Source organism: Schistocerca americana, chromosome 7 (genome assembly GCF_021461395.2).
Source record: "Schistocerca americana isolate TAMUIC-IGC-003095 chromosome 7, iqSchAmer2.1, whole genome shotgun sequence".
Lineage (NCBI taxonomy): Eukaryota > Metazoa > Arthropoda > Insecta > Orthoptera > Acrididae > Schistocerca > Schistocerca americana.
In genome coordinates this window covers 356,711,184-356,736,046 of record NC_060125.1, presented here as the reverse complement: position 1 = coordinate 356,736,046, position 24,863 = coordinate 356,711,184, and the positions used below count along the sequence as shown (strand labels likewise).

The following is a 24,863-nucleotide window of genomic DNA, read 5'->3' as shown; positions in this document are numbered from 1 at the left end:
TATACAGTTTTAATCTGCCGGGAAGTTTCAACACAAATGTTAACATGTGACAACAATTTTACAGTTAAAAATAAAAATTAAACCCACTGAAGATAGTACGAAAGTGCTGAAACATGTATGGGTGAAACAAAACAGAAAAAAAGGAGTCTTGCATAAGGCAGAATTTCTCATCCCATTTTTGTAGCAAGCACGGACTTAACAAGAAGAACTGCACCACAAGATGATTACAGAAAGCATTTAAACAATGGAAATTCCAGGATGGAATGTAACAAAATTGTGAAAATGAAAATTGCTACTCACCATATGGCGAAGATGCTAAGTCGCAGATAGACACAACAAAAAGACTGTCACAATATAAGCTTTTGGCCAACAAAGCCTTTGTCAAAAACAGACAGACAGACAGACAGACAGACAGACACACACACACACACACACACACAAATGCAACTCACACCTTTTAAGTTTGTGTGTGTGTGTGTGTGTGTGTGTGTGTGTGTGTGTGTGTGTGTGTGTGTGTCTGTTTTCAACAAAGGCCTTGTTGGCCAAAAGCTTACACTGTGACAGTCTTTTTGTTGTGCCTATCTGTGACTCAGCATCATCGCTATATGGGAGTAGCAACTTTCCTTTTAATAATGCTGTTACATAAACGATTTGGCGGACAGAACGGGCAGAGATCTGTAGTTGTTTGCTGACAATGCCGTGGTGTACGGTAAGGTGTCAAAGTTCAGTGATTGTAGAAGGATACAAGATGACTTAGACAAAATTTCTAGTTGGTGTGATGAATGGCAGCTAGCTCTAAATGTAGAAAAACGCAAGTTATTGTGAAAGAGTAGGAAAAACAAACATGTACTTATTGGATATAGTATTCGTAGTGTTCTGCTTGACACTGTCACAATGTTTAAACATCTGGGCACAACATTGCAAAGGGATATGAAATGGCATGAGCATGTGAGGACAGTGGCACGGAAGGCGAATGGTTGACTTCCATTTATTGGAAGAATTTTAGGAAAAGTGTGGTTCATCTGTAAAAGACACTGCATGTAGGATGCTCTTGTGACATATTCTTGAGCACTGATCAAGTGTTTGAGATCCGTACCAGGTCAGATTAAAGAGACAACGAAGCAACTGAGAGGTGGGCTGCTAGATTTGTTACCGATAGGTTCAAACAACATGTAAATGTTACAGAGATGTTTTGGGAACTCACAGGGGAACCCTGTAGGAAAGGTGATGTTCTATTCAAGGAACACAACTGAGAAAATTTAGAGGACCAGCATTTGAAGCTAACTGCTGAGCGATTCTACTGATGTCAACATACATTGTGTGTAAGGACCACAAAGATAAGATACAAGAAATTATAGCACATAAGGAGGCACATAGGCAGTTGCTTTTCCCTCACTCTATTTGCAAGTGGAACAGGAAAGCAAATTACTAGTTGTGGTACAGCGTACTCTCTGCCACATGCCATGCAGTGGCTTGTGGAGTATCTATATAGATGTAGATGTAGATGAAATAATGCAGAAGCCACACTGTACACTACATCTACATACATACTCTGTATGCCACTGTGCGGTGTGTGGCGGAGAGTCCACACGCTTTTAATAGTCATTTCCTTGCCTGTTTCACTTGCAAACAGAGTGAGGGGAAAAAGGACTGTCCACAAGCCTCCGTAAGAGCCCTAATTTCTCGTATCTTATCTTCGTGGTCCTTATACAAAATGTATGTTGACAACAGTAGAATGATTCTGCAGTCAGTATCAAATGCCAGTTCTCTAAATTTCCAAAGTAATACCTTGCCAAAAGAGTAAATTTCCACAGTAATGCCTTTCAAAAAGAGAATTGTCTTCCCTTTAAGGATTCCCACTTGACTTCACAAAGCATATCTATAAAACATGCACGCTGATCAAACCAACTGGTAACAAATCTAGCAGTATGCTTCTGAATTGCTTCTTCAGTGTCTTTCTTAAATCCAACCTGTTGGGGATAAACACTTGAAAAGTACTGAAGAAAGTTTCACACTAGCTAGCATTCTATATACTGTCTCCTTTATGGATGAGCTATGCCTTCCCAAAACTTTCCAAATAAAATGAAGTTGAGCATTCACCTTCCTTACTTCCAACCTGATGTGCTCATTCCATTTCACATTGCTTTGCAACATTATGCCTACATATTTAATCAGTGTGACTGTGTCGAGCAGTATCCTGCTAATGTTGTATTCAAACATTACAGGATTATTTTTCCTAGTCATCTGTATTAACTCACACTCTTCTACGTTTAGAGCAAGTTATTCATTGCACCAGCTTGAAATTCTGTCTAAGACATCTTGTGTTGGAAGAATGACTACCTTTAAGCCTCTGAATAAAACCTGATCTTTCTTACCTTGTTCTTATCATCCTTCCACAACATATACAAAGACATGCATTCTTTCTTGTATATGTCAAACAGTTGTGCTCCACGGAACTTAATAATTGGTTTGTCAAGAGCCACCCCAAGGTGGGTACACCAGTTCCCATCTGATCACTGAAGTTAAGCACCACCGGGAGTGGCCAGTATTTGGATGGGAGACCATCCAGTTATCCTGCATGCTGTTGACAATTTTTCATTTGCCTTTACAGTATGGCGGTGTAAAGTCCCTGATCACTAGTCTTTGCGCCAATGTACTGCAAACCTCTCCACAGTGTTTCATCAAGTGAGGGCATGCGACACTGTTGATTGTCATCCATCTGTCAGATGCAGACATTAAGATGGGCAGCCCCTGGGTGCTCTTCGAGAGAAGCAGGCTATTGCCAGCACTGGGTTTCCCTTCTCTCATCATCTCCAACATAAACATGATGCTACATTCTAGACACATGCATTACAGTCACCTACACTTACCCACATAGTTCTCATACTTCATGAAGGAAAGGTGCCTGGAGATGCAAAGGATAGGAAAATCCTTTCCAGTTAGGTGGCTGAATCTGCCCTTCAGTGCCTCCCAGCCATTTATGCAATAAGATTTTACTTATTAATTGGTTAAATCCAAGTTCTATAGATCATCTGAACAAATTCTACTGAAATAACGTAGAACAAGAGAGCTTATAGGCTATGCAAAAACAAATTGTTTGTGTCTCTGGCTCCATGCCGGGGATTCACAAATTTCTAAATCACATGCTATCTTTAACTAAATAAAAATGGGTATATTAGTCTTTATAAATAATGGAAGGAGTTATGGCAGCAACTCACCACATAGTTGAGGTGTTGAGCTGTCAACAGACACATGAACAAGACCGAATGCTGCTGAGCTTTTGGAGAATTTTCTACATAGCTATCAGAAAACACACACACACATCACAGGAACCACAATTTGATTCGAGAGATGGACTGAGTTGGTGAAGCTGATAAGTGGAAAAAGAAGTAGGGAGCAGGAAGGGAGTATTGGAGGGAAGCGTAGCTGACAGCTGGGAGGGAGAGGCAGCATGAGTATAAGATAGAAATATGGTATCAGCAAGCAGACTGTGGTGTAGCCAGGGGGAGTTAATGAAGCACACAATGACATGGACTGAGCAGGGAAGACAGAACAGAGACAGAGGAAGATTGTGGAAAGGAGGTTGTGGTATCACATATTGATACCACCCCAAGGGTGTCACAACAACAGAATTGCAAGTTTCCATCTGACACTGATAGGGGTCGCGTGGGATCTGGCAGACAGTGATGGATGCCTGCAGAGCCATGCCTTCAACCACTCTGGAGTACGAGTGTCCTTCATCGCATGTCCGGCGGCAGCCACTCACCTCACCAGCACTTGGAACCTCATTGTTATGAGATCACCATTTGGGCTCAGTACAGCGAGCCACATCCAGATGTTATTTTATGAACTGGACCCAAACTCTTGCAGCATTATTTGTAATGAGTCTTTGTACATTTGGAGAAATACAAGTTAAGTAAACCTTCTGTTCACTGTGACAACTTGTTCACTAATTATTTCTGCTCCTGTCCAGCTTTCCTACGATGACAGACACCTCACCACTCTGTAGCCCACCTCTTCTGACCATTGCATATGGAGTCGTACACAAAAATTCTAGCGATGAGTCACCGAGGCTGCGTGTGGCACTCTTCGAGTTTCTTTCTTCCTGTTCTCTCATCTTTTTGTTTAGTTTCTGCTGTTAGTGGCTTTCTCTATTTCTTGTCTTTAGGATACCCTGTGTTTGCCTTGCCCCCTTTTGTTTTCTCTGTACAATTTTTGCTTTTCGCTGTTTGTATTTGTGCATTGCTTAATTGTTTTGTTATTTTCTGCATTGCTTAGTTACAATGCTGCCAAGCCACAATCACCTGCTATGCCACTTGCACTTGATCTAACTCAATTTACTCAGTTTCAGAGTAAACAAATGGCACAAGTGCTTGATCCAGTGGCAACAACACCACCTGCATATCTGCTGCTGTTTTATGAGTAGATAAATGTAATATAATGCGCATACATAGGGGCAGAAATCCATTCCAGTACGATTATGCCATAGGTGGTAAATCATTGGAAGCGGTAACGACTGTAAAATACTTAGGAGTTACTATCCGGAGCGATCTGAAGTGGAATGATCACATAAAACAAATAGTGGGAAAAGCAGGCGCCAGGTTGAGATTCATAGGAAGAATTCTAAGAAAATGTGACTCATCGACGAAAGAAGTAGCTTACAAAATGCTTGTTTGTCCGATTCTTGAGTATTGCTCATCAGTATGGGACCCTTACCAGGTTGGATTAATAGAAGAGATAGACATGATCCAGCGAAAAGCAGCGCGATTCGTCATGGGGACATTTAGGCAGCGCGAGAGCGTTACGGAGATGCTGAACAAGCTCCAGTGGCGGACACTTCAAGAAAGGCGTTACGCAATACGGAGAGGTTTATTATCGAAATTACGAGAGAGCACATTCCGGGAAGAGATGGGCAACATATTACTACCGCCCACATATATCTCGCGTAATGATCACAACGAAAAGATCCGAGAAATTAGAGCAAATACGGAGACTTACAAGCAGTCGTTCTTCCCACGCACAATTCGTGAATGGAACAGGGAAGGGGGGATCAGATAGTGGTACAATAAGTACCCTCCGCCACACACCGTAAGGTGGCTCGCGGAGTATAGATGTAGATGTAGATGTAGACAAGATGAAGGAATACTGGACAGAGTACCTTGCACAGTTCAACGTGCACATTGCAACACATCACATACAGTGTACTGTCAAACATGCTTATTTCTTACTCACAGTGGGAGTGACGGTTTATCAGCTATGCAACAAACTTTTTCCTAGATTCCACCCTGAACTAGTTCCATACAATTACCTGTTGCAGATGCTTACACAGTGTTATGAGAACGTGGTTCAAGTGGCAGCTGCCTGTTACAGATTTTTTAGGTAGCATAAGCAATAAGGACAGACATACCATCAGTGGGTGACTGAACTACAAGGCCTTACTAGACAGTGTAGATTCAAATGTGACTGTGGCAATTACTACAAAGAAGCAATGATTTGTGATGCCATTATGCACAATGTAGTTGACTCTTGAATTCAGGAATAGATTCTTAAACATCCAAACCCTTCCTTGCAACAGGTTTTGCAGATTTGAGACTATCAGGATTCCTGTGAAAGTGCAGCAGAGAGTTTTGAGGTAGAACCTGTTTGTTCTGTAGATAGACACAGGAAGCAGGCATCGCAGCTCGCCCACAAACAGCAGCCCAGCCGGCAACAGCCACAGTGCTCGTATAAACCCGGTCCTCCATGCAAATCAAAGTCACAAGCAGCGTGTAGTGTGTTTTCAAAGCCCCACAGTGTCGTTAGTGCAAAACAGCAGTGCAACAGCCATTTAAGAAAGGCACGCAACTCATCTGTATTGGTATGTGAGGGCAACAAAGTTTTTTTTTTTATCTCTTACAACTGCTGGACAAGCAGTCCATTTGCAACTTGGCATTGGGGCTTCAGTGAGTTTACTAAACTATAGCACTTACAAATTGCTTGCCAGAACTAAGCTGTGTACATCGCATCATACACTAACACCATATAACAGCCAAAACATTTCTGCCTTAGGCACTTGTTGCCTTCCCACAACTTTCCGAAATTTGACAAAGACAATGGCATTTGCAATGCTTTCCTCCTGAGACATTGCTAATACTTATGGTTCAAATGGCTCTGAGCACCATGGGACTCAACTTCTGAGGTCATTAGTCCCCTAGAACTTAGAACTAGTTAAATCTAACTAACCTAAGGACATCACACACATCCATGCCCGAGGCAGGATTCGAACCTGCGACCGTAGCGATCTCACGGTTCCAGAGCTAATACTTATGGTCTAGACTCTTTTGATTTGTTAGAGTTAAGCATTCATAACAATGTACTTTCAGTTTCTTCCTTTGATCCTGAGGAGAGTATTGCACAGTTATGCTTAGAATTTCAGAATTTGTTTTCTGAGGGTTTAAACAAAGCCAATAATTTTGTTGTCCATATCACAATAAGGGACAATGTACAGCCTCATTTTGTTAGAGCTCGCCCTGTCCTTCAGGCTCTTCAAGAACAGATGGTCATAGCATCCATCACTGCCAGTCAGTGGGCATCCCCTCTTGTTATTCCACAGAAGCTGCCCAACAGACACCTTTTGTGCAATGATTTTAAGAAAACTGTGAATCTTCAAACAGTCATTGACAGTCATCCCTTGCTGCATCCACAAGAGCTGATGGATAATGTGAGTGCCAATCATTACCTTTCTAAAATTGGTTTGTGTGGTTCTTGCTTACAAATTCCTGTGAATGAGCAGTCATAACAAGTCTTTGTGATTAATACTCACGTGGATCTCTTCAAATGTTTGGTACTGCCATTTGCCAGTGCTTCTGCACCCGCCATATTCCAACGCATTCTGGAGAAGTTGACTGTAAAAGTTACTTTTTGCTCAAATCCTCACACTCCTGATGAACTCATTAGCGATCTTTGCATTCTTTTAAAAGTGTTGTCTGCATCTGGTCTCAAATATAGCAGAGACAAATGTATGTTTTCTCTGACTGAATTAAGTACTTAGGACGTGTCATTAATAGCCAGGGTACTCACCCGTTTCAATCATATTTTCTTGCTATCCATGACCTTCCACCCACCATGCAGTGTGCGAGATTGCAGTCTGTATCTGTGACACTCACATATTACATCCAAATTTATTCCTAACACTGTTCAAATTGTGGCTCCCTTGCATTTCTTGCACAGGAAAAATGTTTCTTTTGTTTGGTCACAAGAGTGTCAGTCTGCTTTCTAGAAGCTGAAAGACTCTTTACTTAGTGATTGATGCCTTGTTCAATTTGATCCAAAAAAACCTGTGGTCTTGGCTGTGGATGCTTCCTTTAACAGCATCGGTGCAGTTTTGTCCATAAATTTGGTTCTGTTGACAGGCCAACTGCCTTTGCTTTGAAGTTATTGAACAAAGCTCAATGTAATTATTCACAGATTGAAAAGGAGGCTCTCACCATTGTCTGTGGTGTCACTAAGTTTTACCATAATCTTTTTGGTGGAAAATTTTACTTGTTGACTGACCATAAATCTCCACAATCTTTGTTTAGCCATTCTCAGTTAGTCCCAGCCCACACTGTGCAGAAGCTGCAACGATGGACTCTTCTTTTGTCAAATTACCACTAGCAAATTGTGTATCAGCCCACCTTTAAGCATGCCAACACAGATGCTCTTTCTCCTCTCCCTGTTGGCCCAAATTCAACATTTTATGAGTCCTCTACTTCTTGTTGTTATATTGATGCACAAGACACAGATGTTTTGCATAGTTTTCACTTAATCACCGGCAAATTGCCAAAGACTGACCTGCAGATTCTGTTGCACTACATCCGCAATGGTTGGCCACATTCAGCACACAGATTCACAGCTCTGTGGTTCACCAATATTTTGTCTGCAGGTATCCCCTTGCAGTTGACAAGGTGTAATTTTGCTTCATGCTGATAATGACCAATCATGTGTTGTGGTTCTCCAGATTGATGTCCTTCATTTGATAAATCAAGGGCACTGGGATGTCATTCGCACCTAGCAAGTAGTGTGACATCATTGCACTGCACACAGTCTGGATTCACAAATTGAACAGCTGACTTCCCAGTGCCAAGCCTGTGCTGAGCATCAGTCAGCTCCACCTCAACAGTTCTTTGAATGGCCCATACCTCAAGCACCTAAGTAATGCTTGCACTCGGATTTTGAGTCCTTACTGGAATAGATGTTGGCTCATCATTGCTGGCACTTTCAGCAAATTTCCCATCATGGTTCCTATAACTCTATTATGGCTTGTTCCACAAGCCACAGACTGTAACTGATTTTTTGCTTTGAGGGATTGTCTGAAAGACTGTCTGAAATGCTTGTGACTGGCAGTGGACCTCAATTTGTTGTGGCCAAGTTTGAACAGTTTTGCACCCCTCTGGCATTAACCACATCATGTGTGCACCATTTTGCACGTAATCCAAAGGCAAAGCTGAATGCTTTGTATGAACATTTAGGCAACAGATGTGCAAACTTCATGTCTCCCACACATGTGATCAAGCTCTGTTGTAATTCTTGTCTTCCTACCACTCCAAGCTACACAATGGACCATCGCCAGCAGAGTTGTTGCATGGACAGAGGGTGGTGCGCATTCTGCCTAGGCCAGCAAAGTATCAAACAAATGATTCAGTCTTTTTCAGGCTGCATGGTGAATGGAGGCACTGGGAGCAAGATACCACTGTATGACTTCTTTGTTGTTCTCTCTTTTTACTGCAGGGACTGATAGGATTGCTGAGACGCCACCAGAATCTCGGCACTGGCCTCAGCTGAGGCTAGTGTCTCCATATTGCCACCTGCTTCCAGGGCTGCCTCCCCCGGCATCGTTCACACTACACTACACGACGATGGTGAGAAGGTTGGGGGGCACGGATGTGGTACCTCATAATGATACCATCCGGCACCTGTCATAGCAATGGAATTGCAAGTTTCCGTCTGATGCCAACAGCGGTTGTGCGGGATCCACCGGACCGAATGGTGTGTGCCTACTGAGTTACGCCTCCGGCAGCTGTGGACTATGAGAGCCTTATGCCGCCTTGGTATAGGATTGCCGGCGACAGCAGCCACACACCCCACTTGCACTTGGAGCCTCAACGCTACAACAACATTGCTCGTGCTTAGTTCAGCGAGCCTCATCCTAGCTGCTCTTGTATGAGCTGGACTCTAATTGTTGCTGCATTATTTGTAATGAGTATTCGTATGCTTGGAGAAATACAAGTTAAGTAAACCTTCTATTCATTGTGTTAACTTGTTTGTTAATCATTTCCACTCCTGTTCAGCTTTTCTACGATGACAGTTGGCGCACCATTATGAAGCCCACCTGTCCTTAGCATTGCGTATGAAGTCATACACAACAGAGGATGTGTGTGCATAAAGAGTGATGTGGGAGTCAAGGGGACAGGGGGTGGGGGTGGGTATGGGACAGGGGCTTGTGAAGATCTAGACCAGGAAGATTACGAGATCTAAGGGTTTGTTGGATGCTACCATATGGTGTGTAGTGGGGTTGGAAGGACCTTTTAGCACTGCTAGCCATTCCATTTTCTGATTTACTAGCAAAACTGGAGTGAAGAAACAAATGATTGTTTATATGCCTCTGTATATGAGTCCAAATTTTTCTCATCTTGTCTTTGCAGTTTTCATGCAAGACGTACATTGGTGGCAAATGTCGGTTCTTCAAACTTTCTCAGTAATGTTTCACATAAAGAATGTTGTTTTGTCTCTATGAATTCCCATTTCAGTTCACGGTGCATTTCTACAATACTGATGTATGGATCAAACCTACTGATAATGAATCTACCAGCACACAATTCTGAATTGCTTCAATGTCTTTCTTTAATTAGACCTGGTGGAGATTCCAAACACTTGAGCAGTACTCACAAAAGGGTGACAAGTGCTCTGTACAGTCTCCTTTATAGATGACCTGCATTTTCCTAGAATCCTCCCAATAAACTGAAGTCAACCATTCACTTTCACTACAACCAAACTTATGTGTTTGTTCCATCTCAAGTCACTGTGTAAATGTAAGCCTAGATGTTTAAATGGTGCAACTGTGTCAAGCAGCTCACTATTAATATGGTATCTGAACATTACAGGATTTTTTACCCTACTTGACTGATTTATAGAAGAAAGTACTGGCCCTTTAGTGGCACCAGTGATAACTGTAACCAAGAAAAGCATGGAAGGGAGTAAGGCATATTGATTTTATTGTCACTGTTGGCATTTAAATCAGTCCACGGTTATGAATGCAAACTTAATGCTGAATATCAAGAAACTTTAGACAGCCTGGAGCAGTCAATATTTTACAACTATGGATTTGTGAAGCAGGTACCATCACTCGGAAGTAGCAACAGAGGATTGACCTAAAACCTTGTTTACCATTCCATTGCATCATTACCATTACCACAGAGTACTATTTGGACTAAAGAATATGCCAACAGTGTTCCAGTACCCATAGATGGTGGAGCACTGCATCCACATGAGCATTTTCTGATGCTTCCCATCACTCACATCGCACGCATTGTGGAAGCACGTGGCCGGTAGTTTCTGCACTCAGTATCACACGGAGCACACCTACTAAGGGTGAGCACTCACTGAGTGGCCCAGCCATATGGCTAAGGAAACACAGACTCCATGTATACACTCATCACAATGTAGTAGCACTAATGGGCCTGGCAAGTGTTTTAACTGTAGATTTTCCATATTTTCTATGGGGAAAGCTTATGCTGTATACCCCGATTCATCAAGTATTACCACAGCGATTGAGTATGATCACATACAATGAAAACAGAGTGTTAACTGAAAACCGAATGTTACTGAGGGTAGGTTGGTTGGTTTGTTAATTTGGGGCGAGGAGAGGAAGGGTAAGGGACCAAACAGCAACGTCATCAGGCCCTCGATCCAAGAGTGGTGCATCCACCAAGAACATTTTCTGATCTAGTCAAGAGATTCATAACAGTAAAAGTGAGAAGCCTAAAAACATAATTGACATCTTTTGTACTAACAATAACAAAAGCAAGATTAAGGAAACAGGAAAGACAGCAAATGGGTACCTCCAGGGGCCTGCAGATGACAGGAACCATCCCACTCACAGCAGTCCCACCCCTGATACTTTATAGTCAAGAGTGCCCACTATTCAACAGAGTGCGACACCTATAACAGAAAAAAAGCAAATGCTAAAAGCAATTAAATCATAGTAAAAGAGGGATTGAAGGACAGCCTGGCCAAGGTAGAAGGGTTTGGGAACCTTTAGATCTAGCATACAGTGGGAGACGTACCATTCCCAACTGACCTGCCCTACTCTGGTGGTAGATTAAAATCTTATTACTGAAAATAAAAATTACTTTCACAGAGAAAGCTGTGAATCAGGTTAAGCATCCATGAATAGTCCACCAATATTAGAGGCACTGAATCTAGTAGTCCATACGTACCATGGAGGTCCACAAAGGGTGGCAGGGCATTCGACCAAGATATGAGCTACTTCCTGTGAGGCTCTACAATCACAATGTGGGGGGTAGCTCATTACACAAAATAAAACTATGGGTTAACCTGGTATGACAGATGTGGAGATGACAAAGGACTGTGTATTCCTTCTGGGAGAAGCAGAAGGAAGAGTACCACGCTGCAATACTCCCCTTGATTGTGCAGAGCTTATGAGATGTGACAGTAGCCCACCAGATGTCATTACCTTCTGAGCGAGCAGAGATCTCACATGCATTCACAAATGCGCATCCGGGATCAGAACAGCAAACAAGGAGCAAGTAAGTGCTCCTTCAGCCAAACGGTTGGCCAGTTCACTCCCCAGGATACCCATGACTTGGAACCCAAAGAAAGGCAACTGAGAAGGCAGCATAACGAAGATCATCTAGAGGGACCTGTATACCAGAGACCAAAGGGTGGCAAGAATAGCATTGGTCAGAAGCCTCGAGATTGCATACTGAATCAATACATATTAAAACATGGTCAAGGGACTGTTAAATAAAATGAAGGGCTCTGCTAACAGCTGTCAGCTCTGCTGTAAACATATTATGCGTTCCTGGCAGAAAATGTTGTTCCACACTTGTAGGAGATGTAAAACCATATTCTGTCTGACCCACAGTTTTGGAGCCATTGGTGTAAAAGATGATAGCACCTTGAAACTCTTGAAAGCCTGGACACAACAGACACCGTAAGCATATGGAGGCGGCTGAGATATCAGGGCTTTGTGAAGAGATTGGTCCTAATCTGTGGCCTGAGCACAATCTAAAGTGGAGTGCACAAGAAAACACAGGGAGTACAGTCCAGGGAGAGGAGATGGAAACCTTGGCAAAAGGAAATGACACACATTCCAACTGGGAATCCCACCTCAGAGTGAATATCAGGAGGATGACAGCCCTTGTATGCAAAGAGAATGGGATACATGAAATGATAAGGGAATTGTCATATGGCAATTGCATAGGAGACTAGAAGCTCGTACCATCAAATCTGATGAAGGAAGATCCCTGCTTCAGCACCCTAAAAGTCCCAAAGCTGATGGAGCTGCCAAGCCATAAACCTGGCAACTACAGCCAAGTGAGCTTTTCATCGAAATGGGAGCCTAAGAAATGGGAGTGTGCTACAATGTCCAGGGACTGGCTATCCAAGTAGAGTTCCAGGTTAGGATGGAGTGTGTTTTGACAGCAGAAATACATGACAAGCGTTTTTGTAGAAGAGAACTGGAAACCATGGGAAATAGCCATTTCAGAGGAAGACTGGACAGCACCTTTTATACGGCATTCAGTTGTGGCAACTGAGTGGGAGCTGTACCAAATGCAAAAATCAGCAACGTACAATGCAGGGATAACCAGCAGCCTAACACAGAGGTCACTATCCCATTGATCATGATGAGGAAGAGAGTGGCACTCTAAGACAGAGCTCTGTGTGGTGCCATTCTCCTAGGCCCATAGGGAGCTGAGTAAGGCACCAATTCTAATCTGGAACAATCAGTGGGATGCAATTTGATGAACAAAAATTGGTAGGGAGCCTCAAAATCACCAGTCACAGAGGGTAAGTAAAATGTGATGACACCAAGCAGTGTTGTACACCTTATGCAGATAGAAAAGATTCCAATAAGATGTTGGCGGTTAGAAAAATCCTGTCGGACTGCTGCTTCCAACTTAAGTAGGTGGTTGGTTGTGGACTGTCCCTGCTGGAAAAAAAGGACCAGAGTCTTGAGAACCCAGCGTAATCTCTGGGCAACCATCCTTTCAAGCAGCTTACAGAGTACGTTGTTCATGTTAATCAGTCAGAAACTGTCGAGAGATGTTGGGTTTTTTCCTGGCTTAAGGATTAAGACAACTATAGTCTTTCATCACTGTGAGGGAAATGCACTTTCGAGTGAGATACTGTTGAAGACTCTGAGGAGATGCTGTCTTTGGGGAACATTCAGGTGTTAGATCATCTGATTGTGAACTGAGTCAGGGCCTGGGGCTGTGTCGTAGCATGAGGAAAGAGTCCGAAATAGTTCCCAGTCAGTGAAGGGTTCATTACAAGATTCAGCTCGGTGGGGAATCAAACATAAGGGGATCTCTTCAACTCATCACTTCTGCAGTAGAAAGATAGCTGTATAGGAAGACGATGCTGATGCTGTCGCAAGGTGTTCTGCAAGAACCAATGAATCGGTACAAACATCACCCTGTAGGATAAGACCCAGACTAGCTGTTGATCTTTGGCAGTCCTTAAGAAACTGGAGCTTGGCCCGCACCTGAGAAGAAGTCATACATCCCCCATGAGCAGACATAGTGCTCCCAGCATTCCTTCTTACTGCAATTGATTAGATAACAAGCCAACCAGCTGCCGTGTCATCCTCAGGCCATAAGTGTCACTGGATGCAGATATGGACGGGCTTGCCACACAAGAGCTCAATGCACCCCACTTGCCAACAGCACTCAGCACGCAGGTTGGTCACCCATCCAAGTGCTAGCACAGCCTGACAGCAATTAATTTCAGTGATCGGATAGGAACTGGTGTTACCATTGCAGCAAGGGCAATGGCATAGGCCATTTATTACTGTCTCCACTGAGGTACAAAGGGGAATCCATACACAGACAACATCTTTACAAGCTAAAGTACAAACCCCTCCAGTTTCCTTCTTCTTCTTCTTTCTTCTTATTCTTTTACTTTGTAACTGCTGGTGGGCGAGGTTCATTCAAGGGGCTACCTACACTGAGTGCAGGGGCAGATGAAAAGTGAAAAGCCCTGGAACCCACAGACTGAGGCTCCTTCAGGTACTGTTTGGTATCGGGCTTCTGTCTGGTGGTTGCTGGGGAGAGAGAGATGCTGAAGAAGCAGCAAGTGGTTCCCGAAGAATGCACCATGGAAACCAAAGGAGAGGAGAGTGGTGACAGAACTGTTTTGGAGAATGTAGAGGTAGAAGGGTTTGATGGTCATGGTGTTGGCCTAACTGATCACCATTCCCACAGGATGTAGGTGTTTATATTTCTTCTGTCCCTCAGTATATGACAGACAATCAATAGATTTGTGGACCTGGGTCTTCTGTTCTTTCTTGAAAACTGGACAAACTCGTGAACAGGGAGGGTGATGCTCCACACAGTAGATGCACAAAATTGGATGTTCCCAAGGACTACCTTCATGGGGTGATCGTCCACAGTTGCTGCATTTTGGATCTGCCTTGCAGCAGGATGACATATGCCCACCGTGTAAACATCTGAAGCACCTCATAGGCGGTGGAGCATTTCATTTCACATTGGGAACATACTCCTTGGCTTGTGTAGTAAGGAGTTTCCAGCTTAGGTGACTCAGAGGGCTACCACCATGAAGGTACTTGGTGAACACTCCCCCTCCCTCCCTCCCACCCTCAATGTAATGGCTACTGTGCTGGGTTTTAGATGCAGTACTTTTGCAAAAAAGGAAGGGTGCAAAGGGAGAAAGGCACAAAAGGTAGAATACAGGCCCTCTGAGCGACCTTCCCTGCACGATCTGCACTCCTGTGAAATTCAGGAAAGGAGTAGCAAGTCAAATCCAACAAGGGTACAATACAGTTAAGAATGAAAAGTTGTAGTGCTGGAATGGAAGAAAACAAGTGTCCGAAATCACAAATCAGATCCAAGCACAATCGGCACCAAGAAGAAAATCCAATGGAAAGACAGAGAGGAAAAATGAAAAGTAGAAGGTTGGTAAATGAAATTGGACAGATAAAAAAATATACTCACCAAGTTACTGCAGGAGAATACCCATTTATATGGTGTTACAGTTTGCAACCTTCCGAAGCCACTGGCTCCTTCTACTAGCAGAAGATTTGAAGGGGAAAGAAGAAGGGTGAAGGAGAAGGGCTGGTGTGTTTTAGGAAAAAAGTAGAGTTCGTAAAAGTCACCCAGAACCCCAGGTCATGGGAGACTTACAGGACAGAATGAAAAGGGAAGACTGATCAGTCTCCCCTGACCTGGTGTTCTGGGTGACTTTTCCGAAATGCATCCCTTTCTTTAAACCTCACAAATCCTTTTCCTTCCCCTTCAACCTATTGCTTGGAAGAGGGAGCTACTGGCTTCAAAACCTTGCAAACTGTAAAACTTTTACTTGTGTGTTCTCAAATCGTTGCTTGTTGATTATATGTTTTATCTATCTGATTACATTATATTTTCAAAAACTGATTATTTTTGTTGATACAGTAGAAAGTTAGATTTGTAGCATAGAAAGGGAAGAAGCATTGCAAGGGTTGCGGCCTCATGGTGACCAAGCACGTACTCAGAAAATAGATGAAGCGCTCTGAGGGAGGGAATTATTGAAGGTCATTGATTTAGCTCTGGAACTGTAAATTTGTGTGAAAGAGTAGTTGATGAAATAATTGTCACCTCTCTGCTGGTAAAATCACACTGATATTGACACACATTTGGACAGAACATCCTTTGTTGTATACTATGTATTATTTAACTGCCTTTTTTAAAAATGTTAGTCTTAGTTATATTGTTCTTTGCCTTGGTCAAATTTATCAAACAATCTAATTCATTAGTAAAAGATATGGTTTTGAATAATTTGTTTAATTTTTCTAAGTACATATAAGTTAAACCTGCATCTTATTCTATGATGATGAACACAGCTCTTTGTGAAGTAATTACTCTTGTTTAACATTATGTGCAAAATGGACTGATAGCTGCACTCATATTGTGCAGCTGAAAATCTTTAAACAGTTTCTTACAATGAGTGTATTGGGGGCTGACAACATATGGTACAGGCTCACTCCAAAAATACACTTTAAAATATTTCTGACATTTTAATTCAATCTATGTAATTAAAGACGATAAGGTCACCAAAAACTATTCCAAAATCAAATCATCGGAGTTTGCAATACCAATCACTGCAATAACATCTATCATTTTATAGGTGGTTAATGTCAATAACCATTGAGAGAGTGGGCCATGGTGAGTAAGGTGGATGTGGACAGGCAGGAACACTTTTTCTGGTCAAAAGCTCATGAATCAGAAGCAGAGTGTAGCACAGCAAGTTGCCATGATGAAGAAGAAAGCCATTAGCCCATTTTTCTGGTCTCATTCTTTTTACATTGTTTTGCAACCTTTGCAGCACACCACAGTAAAATTCACTGTTTACTGTTGTTCCCCTTGGAATGAACTCTGATTGCATTATGCCATTTGTGACTTACCAAACGAAAGTGCTGGCAGGTCGATAGACACACAAACAAACACAAACATACACACAAAATTCAAGCTTTTGCAACAAACGGTTGCTTCATCAGGAAAGAGGGAAGGAGAGGGAAAGACGAAAGGATGTGGGTTTTAAGGGAGAAGGTAAGGAGTCATTCCAATCCCGGGAGCGGAAAGACCTACCTTAGGGGGAAAAAGGGACAGGTATACACTCGCACACACACACACACACATATCCATCCGCACATACACAGGCACAAGCAGACATTTGTAAAGGCAAAGAGTTTGGGCAGAGATGTCAGTCGAGGCGGAAGTACAGAGGCAAAGATGTTGTTGAAAGACAGGTGAGGTATGAGCGGCGGCAAATTGAAATTAGCGGGGATTGAGGCCTGGCGGATAACGAGAAGAGAGGATATACTGAAGGGCAAGTTCCCATCTCCGGAGTTCTGACAGGTTGGTGTTAGTGGGAAATATCCAGATAACCCGGATTGTGTAACACTGTGCCAAGATGTGCTGGCCATGCACCAAGGCATTTTTAGCCACAGGGTGTTCCTCATTACCAACAAACACTGTCTGCCTGTGTCCATTCATGCGAATGGACAGTTTGTTGCTGGTCATTCCCACATAGAAAGCTTCACAGTGTAGGCAGGTCAGTTGGTAAATCACGTGGGTGCTTTCACACGTGGCTCTGCTTTTGATCATGTACACCTTCTGGGTTACAGGACTGGATTAGGTGGTGGTGGGAGGGTGCATTGGACAGGTTTTACACCGGGGGCGGTTACGAGGGTAGGAGCCAGAGGGTAAGGAAGGTGGTTTGGGGATTTCATAGGGATGAACCAAGAGGTTACGAAGGTTAGGTGGACAGTGGAAAGACACTCTTGGTGGAGTGGGGAGGATTTCATGAAGGATGGATCTCATTTCAGGGCAGGATTTGAGGAAGTCATATCCCTGCTGGAGAGCCACATTCAGAGTCTGATCCAGTCCCGGAAAGTATCCTGTCACAAGTGGGGCACTTTTGTGGTTCTTCTGTGGGAGGTTCTGGGTTTGAGGGGATGAGGAAGTGGCTCTGGTTATTTGCTTCTGTACCAGGTCGGGAAGGTAGTTGCGGGATGTGAAAGCTGTTTTCAGGTTGTTGGTGTAATGGTTCAGGGATTCCGGACTGGAGCAGATTCGTTTGCCACGAAGACCTAGGCTGTAGGGAAGGGACCGTTTGATGTGGAATGGGTGGCAGCTGTCATAATGGAGGTACTGTTGCTTGTTGGTGGGTTTGATGTGGACGGACGTGTGAAGCTGGCCATTGGACAGATGGAGGTCAACGTCAAGGAAAGTGGCATGGGATTTGGAGTAGGACCAGGTGAATCTGATGGAACCAAAGGAGTTGAGGTTGGAGAGGAAATTCTGGAGTTCTTCTTCACTGTGAGTCCAGATCATGAAGATGTCATCAATAAATCTGTACCAAACTTTGGGTTGGCAGGCCTGGGTAACCAAGAAGGCTTCCTCTAAGCGACCCATGAATAGGTTGGCGTACGAGGGGGCCATCCTGGTACCCATGGCTGTTCCCTTTAATTGTTGGTATGTCTGGCCTTCAAAAGTGAAGAAGTTGTGGGTCAGGATGAAGCTGGCTAAGGTAATGAGGAAAGAGGTTTTAGGTAGGGTGGCAGGTGATCGGCGTGAAAGGAAGTGCTCCATCGCAGCAAGGCCCTGGACGTGCGGAATATTTGTGTATAAGGAAGTGGCATCAATGGTTACTAGGATGGTTTCTGGGAGTAATAGATTGGGTAAGGATTCCAGGCATTCGAGAAAGTGGTTGGTGTCTTTGATGAAGGATGGGAGACTGCATGTAATGGGTCGAAGGTGTTGATCTACGTAGGCAGAGATACATTCTGTGGGGGCTTGGTAACCAGCTACAATGGGGCGGCCGGGATGATTGGGTTTGTGAATTTTAGGAAGAAGGTAGAAGGTAGGGGTGCGGGGTGTCGGTGGGGTCAGGAGGTTGATGGAGTCAGGTGAAAGGTTTTGTAGGGGGCCTAAGGTTCTGAGGATTTCTTGAAGCTCCGCCTGGACATCAGGAATGGGATTACCTTGGCAAACTTTGTATGTGGTGTTGTCTGAAAGCTGACGCAGTCCCTCAGCCACATACTCCTGACGATCAAGTACCACGGTCGTGGAACCCTTGTCCGCCGGAAGAATGACGATGGATCGGTCCGCCTTCAGATCACGGATAGCTTGGGCTTCAGCAGTGGTGATGTTGCGAGTAGGATTAAGGTTTTTTAAGAAGGATTGAGAAGCAAGGCTGGAAGTCAGAAATTCGTGGAAGGTTTGGAGAGGGTGATTTTGAGGAAGAGGAGGCGGGTCCCGCTGTGACAGAGGACGGAACTGTTCCAGGCAGGGTTCAAGTTGGATAGTGTCTTGGGGAGTTGGATCATTAGGAGTAGGATTAGGATCATTTTTCTTCATGGCAAAGTGATATTTCCAGCAGAGAGTAAGAGTGTAGGACAGTAAATCTTTGACGAGGGCTGTTTGGTTGAATCTGGGAGTGGGGCTGAAGGTGAGGCCTTTGGATAGGACAGAGGTATCGGATTGGGAGAGAGGTTTGGAGGAAAGGTTAACTACTGAATTGGGGTGTTGTGGTTCCAGATTGCGTTGATTGGAATTTTGAGGTTTTGGAGGGAGTGGAGCTGGATGTGGGAGATTGAGTAGATGGGAGAGACTGGGTTTGTGTGCAATGAGATGAGGTTGAGGTTTGCTGGAAAGCTTGTGAAGGGTGAGTGAGTTGCCTTTCCAGAGGTGGGAAACCAGGAGATTGGATAATTTTTTGAGGTGGAGGGTGGCATGCTGTTCTAATTTGTGGTTGGCCTGTAGGAGGATGCTTTGAACAGCTGGCATGGATGCGGGAGAGGAAAGATTGAGGACTTTTATTAAGGATAGGAGTTGACGGGTGTGTTCATTGGCTGAGTTGATGTGTAGGTGAAGGATTAGGTGGGTGAGGGCAATGGATTGTTCAGTGTGGAACTGGTATAGGGACTGTGTGTGTGTGTGTGTGTGTGTGTGTGCGCGAGTGTATACCTGTCCTTTTTTCCCCCTAAGGTAAGTCTTTCCGCTCCCGGGATTGGAATGACTCCTTACCCTCTCCCTTAAAACCCACATCCTTTCATCTTTCCCTCTCCTTCCCTCTTTCCTGATGAGGCAACCGTTGGTTGCGAAAGCTAAAATTTTGTGTGTATGTTTGTGTTTGTTTTTGTGTCTATCGACCTGCCAGCACTTTCGTTCGGTAAGTCACAAGTCCTACAAATTTAACATATTCACAAGTACCTTTACCTTTAATCCATATAAAAACAGTTTCATTAACAGATAATTTACGTCTATTACGTGTATACAAGGAAAAGGGTGAGGGTGACATATATGTTGATTTGCCAAAGTCTTTATTAGCATTTTCAGTAACATGATATGTTCGGTATGCTATGATGTCACGATCAACAAAGCTTTCCAGTCCGGATACATTGGGTACGCCTGTTCCACCACGTACAACAGCGACTGTTAGTGACTTACCGAATGAAAGCGCTGGCAGGTCGATAGACACAAAAACAAACACAAACATACACACAAAATTCAAGCTTTCGCAACAAACTGTTGCCTCATCAGGAAAGAGGGAAGGAGAGGGGAAGACGAAAGGAAGTGGGTTTTAAGGGAGAGGGTAAGGAGTCATTCCAATCCCGGGAGCGGAAAAACTTACCTTAGGGGGAAAAAAGGACAGGTATACACTCGCACACATGCACATATCCATCCACACATACAGACATCTTCACATGTCTAAATGTCTGGGTCACTCATCTGACAAACACATTTTCCTCTAAGTTCTGAAAATGAAAGCCTCAAATGTAAAATACTGTTTGCTAATTTAATGACTAGATACACAAACGGTGTAACTCTTTGTTAAGTTATCCAGTGTTCACAATGTCTCTCATCAGTTTTGGAAACAAGGGAATGTGCAAAATTTTATGATTACCATTTTACTAACAACTAACATGTTCCCTATATTTTTGCATATTTCACTCTAAAATAACTTAAATACAGTCATTGGTATAATTATCAAATGAAAAAAAATACTGGGTCCACATGAACAACAGCTTCAGTCATTGCGGTGTGAGTAATGTTTGAGAACAGTTCTTGTGAAGAAACAACAGTCTGGCTAAAAGTACTTTACAAATGGATTACAAACGGTCTTGATCACAAAAACATTTATTTCGATGGTAATCAGTTGTGGTCAGTATTTGACCATCCTCAGAACTTCATACCACCTTCATACCACCTACCATCAAGGTATGAGGGTCTCAGGTTGATAAAATACTGACAAACTGGTTACCATTGAAATAAATGTTTTTGCAATCAAGACTGAGGGTGATCCATTTTTAAAGTACATTGATACGGAGCAGTCAGGTTACATTTGTAATTTTTTTTTTTTCTTAAACTTATATAACTCATTACAGAAAAATAAATCATATTTTATATTCCAAAATGAGTCAATAAACAAATTACTTCCTGCAACTTATATGTGCAATGATCACAAGAAAAATTAGAGAATTCCTTGTACCCACAGAGGTTTACTTTCTTTCCGTGTGTCATTCACAAATGAAACATGGATGGGTAAATGATTTTGATACACCCTCCGTCACACACTGACTTGTGCAGTACAGAAATAGAAATAAACTACTCAAAAATCCTAAGTACAGATCTGTCACTTAAGTAGTCTCAGAAAAGCTAGTGAGCCTACTCACCATTCTTTTTGCAGTCTTCATTTTGTTGGAAGTGGTTTTCTCTCTTCATAAAATATTGAAATAGTATATGCATAGAAATATCAGCACAAGTTCGCTGATAAGCTGCACCCCTCACACACAAGTTTTCTGTAGATGCTGTAGAATGTAAACATAGAACATATTCTTAGTATATTTGTAATGAAAAATCTCTCTTCAAAATTAAACTTTGTCATTTCCAGTTTCTATATGATTCACTCACAATAGAACTGTAGGAATGTCTTCTTAAAATGCGAACAACGAAATAAATTATATTTTATAGAATATATAGGAGGTCTCTTTCTGTAACTCAGAGAGCATTATTTGAAATATTTCATCCAAATACGAACAAAACTCCATGACAGTATCCATCAAATGATTTTCTTACCACAAGTATGTCAATAAATAAGTATTCTAAATATAAATTTTCCAAGGATAAACACCACTTATTTTTATTTATGCATTTACTTCACCTTCAAACTCTCTCTTACATCTAAGCAGACATCCTTAGTGAGTCAATATTACAACATGCATAAAACAAAAAATATAATAATAATATAGTACTGAGTATATAGAATTTAAGAAATGTCAGTCTTACAACACTGTGCTAACCAATTTCCTCATTACAGTTCTGTCGAATGTGAGTAATGAGATCGAACATTTGTCATGCCCATATTTCTATTTATTTAATAGAAATATATGGCAGCAGTATAGAATAAATAAACCAGGTGACAGAAGACATAGTGAATTTGTGCAAATATTTTGGTTGGTTGGTTGTGTTCTGCTTTAGGGCGAAAAAAAAAAAACTCACCCAAGTCAAAACTATAGAACATGAAGACAGAGAGGAGTTAAAAAATGACTCCACGTCAGTCCCAAATGACATAAGAGAAAACAGCTAAAAATAGGGACATGGAGAGAAAGCTAAAAAAGACACCATTCAGAAACTAAAAATTAAATGGCCTTCACCATATTTCTTTGGTGGATAAAAAGTAAAACACAGTCGACAGCCCATGTGTCATTTGCTAAAATGGCTGATAACTCAGATGGCAAACCCAAGTGGGAATGTAAACAGTTAAAAAATGGGCATTCAGTCAGGGAGTGGCACAGATAAAACTTGTGCACAATGTTTCCGAAGTGGTTGGGTAGTGCCACTTATCAAATGATGATGTCTAAAGAGGCAGTGCCCAATATGCAGCCTAATTAAAATGACCTCCTCCCAGTGGGAGTGCCGAGAGGAGGTTGTCCAAGTCACTAGGATAGGCTTAATAAGGCAGAGCTTATTCCATAAAGGGAAGACCATTGGCGATGCCAAAGGGACGCCATCTCCTGACAGATGGCAACACAGAGAGCATCAGAGGGAATGTAGGAACTAGCAGAATGAGGTACGAGGACTGCAGCCTTGGCAGCTGTGTCAGCAGCCTCATTTCCTGGCAGATCGACATGACCAGGAACCCACATAAACATCACAGTGGCTCCACGAAGAGTGAGCAAGTAGCAGTTTTCCTGGACCCGTTGCACTAAGGGATGGGTGGTGTACAGCGCACATAAACTTTGAAGGGCACTGAGTGAGTCTGAGCAGAGGACACAATTGAAAAGTCTGTGTTGCCGGATGTACTCCGTGGCCAGATCCAGGGCGAAGAGTTCAGCTGTAAATACTGAGAAGTGTGCTAGAAGCCGAAATCGAAAGACATGGGTGCCAATGATGAAGGCACACCTGACCCCACGGTTATTCCGAGAGACATCAGAGTATATGAAGGTACTATTGCGAAGTTCCATGCAAAGGTCATAAAACAGAAGGCGATAGAGCGAGGCAGAAGTAGTGTTCTTACGAAGGGAATGAAGGCCGAGGTTAACATGGGCCACTTCACGAAGCCAAGGTTTGGAAGGGTTCACACCCACTGGGAAAGTTGCAGGTAATGGGAAGTTAAGCCACCGCAGCAAGTGCCGAAAGAGGACTCCAGGGGGTAACAAAGAAGAGGGATGTGCCCCATACTGATGATCAAAGGTATCATCAAAGAAGGAGGCATAGGAAGGGTGGCCACAGACAGCAGACAAATGGCATGCATAGCTGCTGAGGAGAAAGTCACGGAGGTAAGAAAGTGGTCATTCAGCAGCATCAGCATACAGACTCTCAACCGGGCTAGTACAAAAAGTGCCAGTTACCAAACGGATGCCACAATGGTGGATAGTGTTGAGACGATGTATGAGCAGTGGATGTGCAGACACATAAGCATCGCACCTATAGTCGAGTTTCAAATGGGAAAGAGACCTATACAAATGGAGGAGGGTGGTTTGATCGGCACCCCAGGAAGTACGATTGAGGACATGTAGGATATTGAGGAACCGTGTGCAGCAGGCTGCCAGGTAAGACACATGGGAGGACCAAGAGCCCCAGGAATTTCATATTTTCAATGAACGGAAGGGCAACAGGACCAAGATGTAAAGATGGTGGGAGAAACCATTTGCGCCGCCAGAAATTCATAGAGACAGTTTTGTCAGTGGAAAAATGAAAGCCATTGTCAATTCCCCAGGAGTAAAGATGATCAAGACATCGCTGAAGATGCCGCTCAGTGAGACAGGTCCATGGAGAACTGCAATAGACGGCAAAATAGTCAACAAAAAGGCAGCCGGAGATGCCCGGTGGGAGACAGGCCATTATAGGGTTAATGGTGATAGCAAAGAGGACAACACTCAGGACGGAACCGTGAGGCACACCATTTTCCTGGATAAAGTTGTCTGACAAGGCAGAACCCCCACACGCCTTGAAAACTCGGTCTTTTAAAATTCCTGAAGGAAACAGGGCAGACAGCCACAGAAGCCCCATATGTAAAGAGTACAGAGGATACCAGTTCTCTAGCACGTGTCGTAGGCCTTCTCCAAATTGAAAAACACAGCCACAGTCTGGGATTTCCGCACAAAACCATTCATGACATGGGTGGACAAAGAAATGAGATGGTCAACTGCAGAACGCCACGCTCGAAATCCACACTGTGCATTTGTTAGTAAATTACGAGACTCAAGCCACAATACCAGCTTGGCATGAATCATACATTCCATCACCTTGAAAACGCAGCTGGTGAGAGAGAAGGGGCGGTAGCTAGAAGGAAGGTTTTTTTTGCTTACTGGGCTTGGGTATGGGTATGATGGTGGCTTCACACCAAAGTCTGGGAAATGTGCTCTCTGCGCAGATGTGGTTGTATGTGTTAAGCAGAAAGTGCTTGCCTGCAAGAGAAACGTGTTGAAACATCTGAATGTGGACAGCGTCTGGCTGTGGGGCAGGGGCTGGGATGAACTGAGAGAATGATCTAGCACTCTCATAGTAAAGGCGGCATTGTGACACTCCCAATTCTGAGAAGAGAAGAGTATTGCCCAAGAACTCCCATGCTCATTTCCAAAGGAGGGAGGCAGGGTG

The 24,863-nt window shown here is 43.2% G+C and overlaps 1 protein-coding gene and 1 pseudogene across 3 annotated transcripts in view; one reads left to right on the top strand and one right to left on the bottom strand.

Moving 5' to 3' along the window:
- The window catches only part of LOC124622026 (S-phase kinase-associated protein 2-like), a 188,268-nt gene that overhangs the window by 137,259 nt on the left and 26,146 nt on the right, over positions 1-24,863 (bottom strand). For all 3 annotated transcript variants that reach the window (XM_047147582.1, XM_047147580.1, XM_047147581.1), the window contains exon 2: positions 21,437-21,571. In XM_047147582.1, the coding sequence (XP_047003538.1) occupies positions 21,437-21,457 (21 nt within the window). In that variant the 5' untranslated portion in view covers positions 21,458-21,571. The remainder of the gene's footprint in view (positions 1-21,436; positions 21,572-24,863) is intronic.
- Positions 2,472-2,590, top strand: LOC124623491 (annotated as a pseudogene).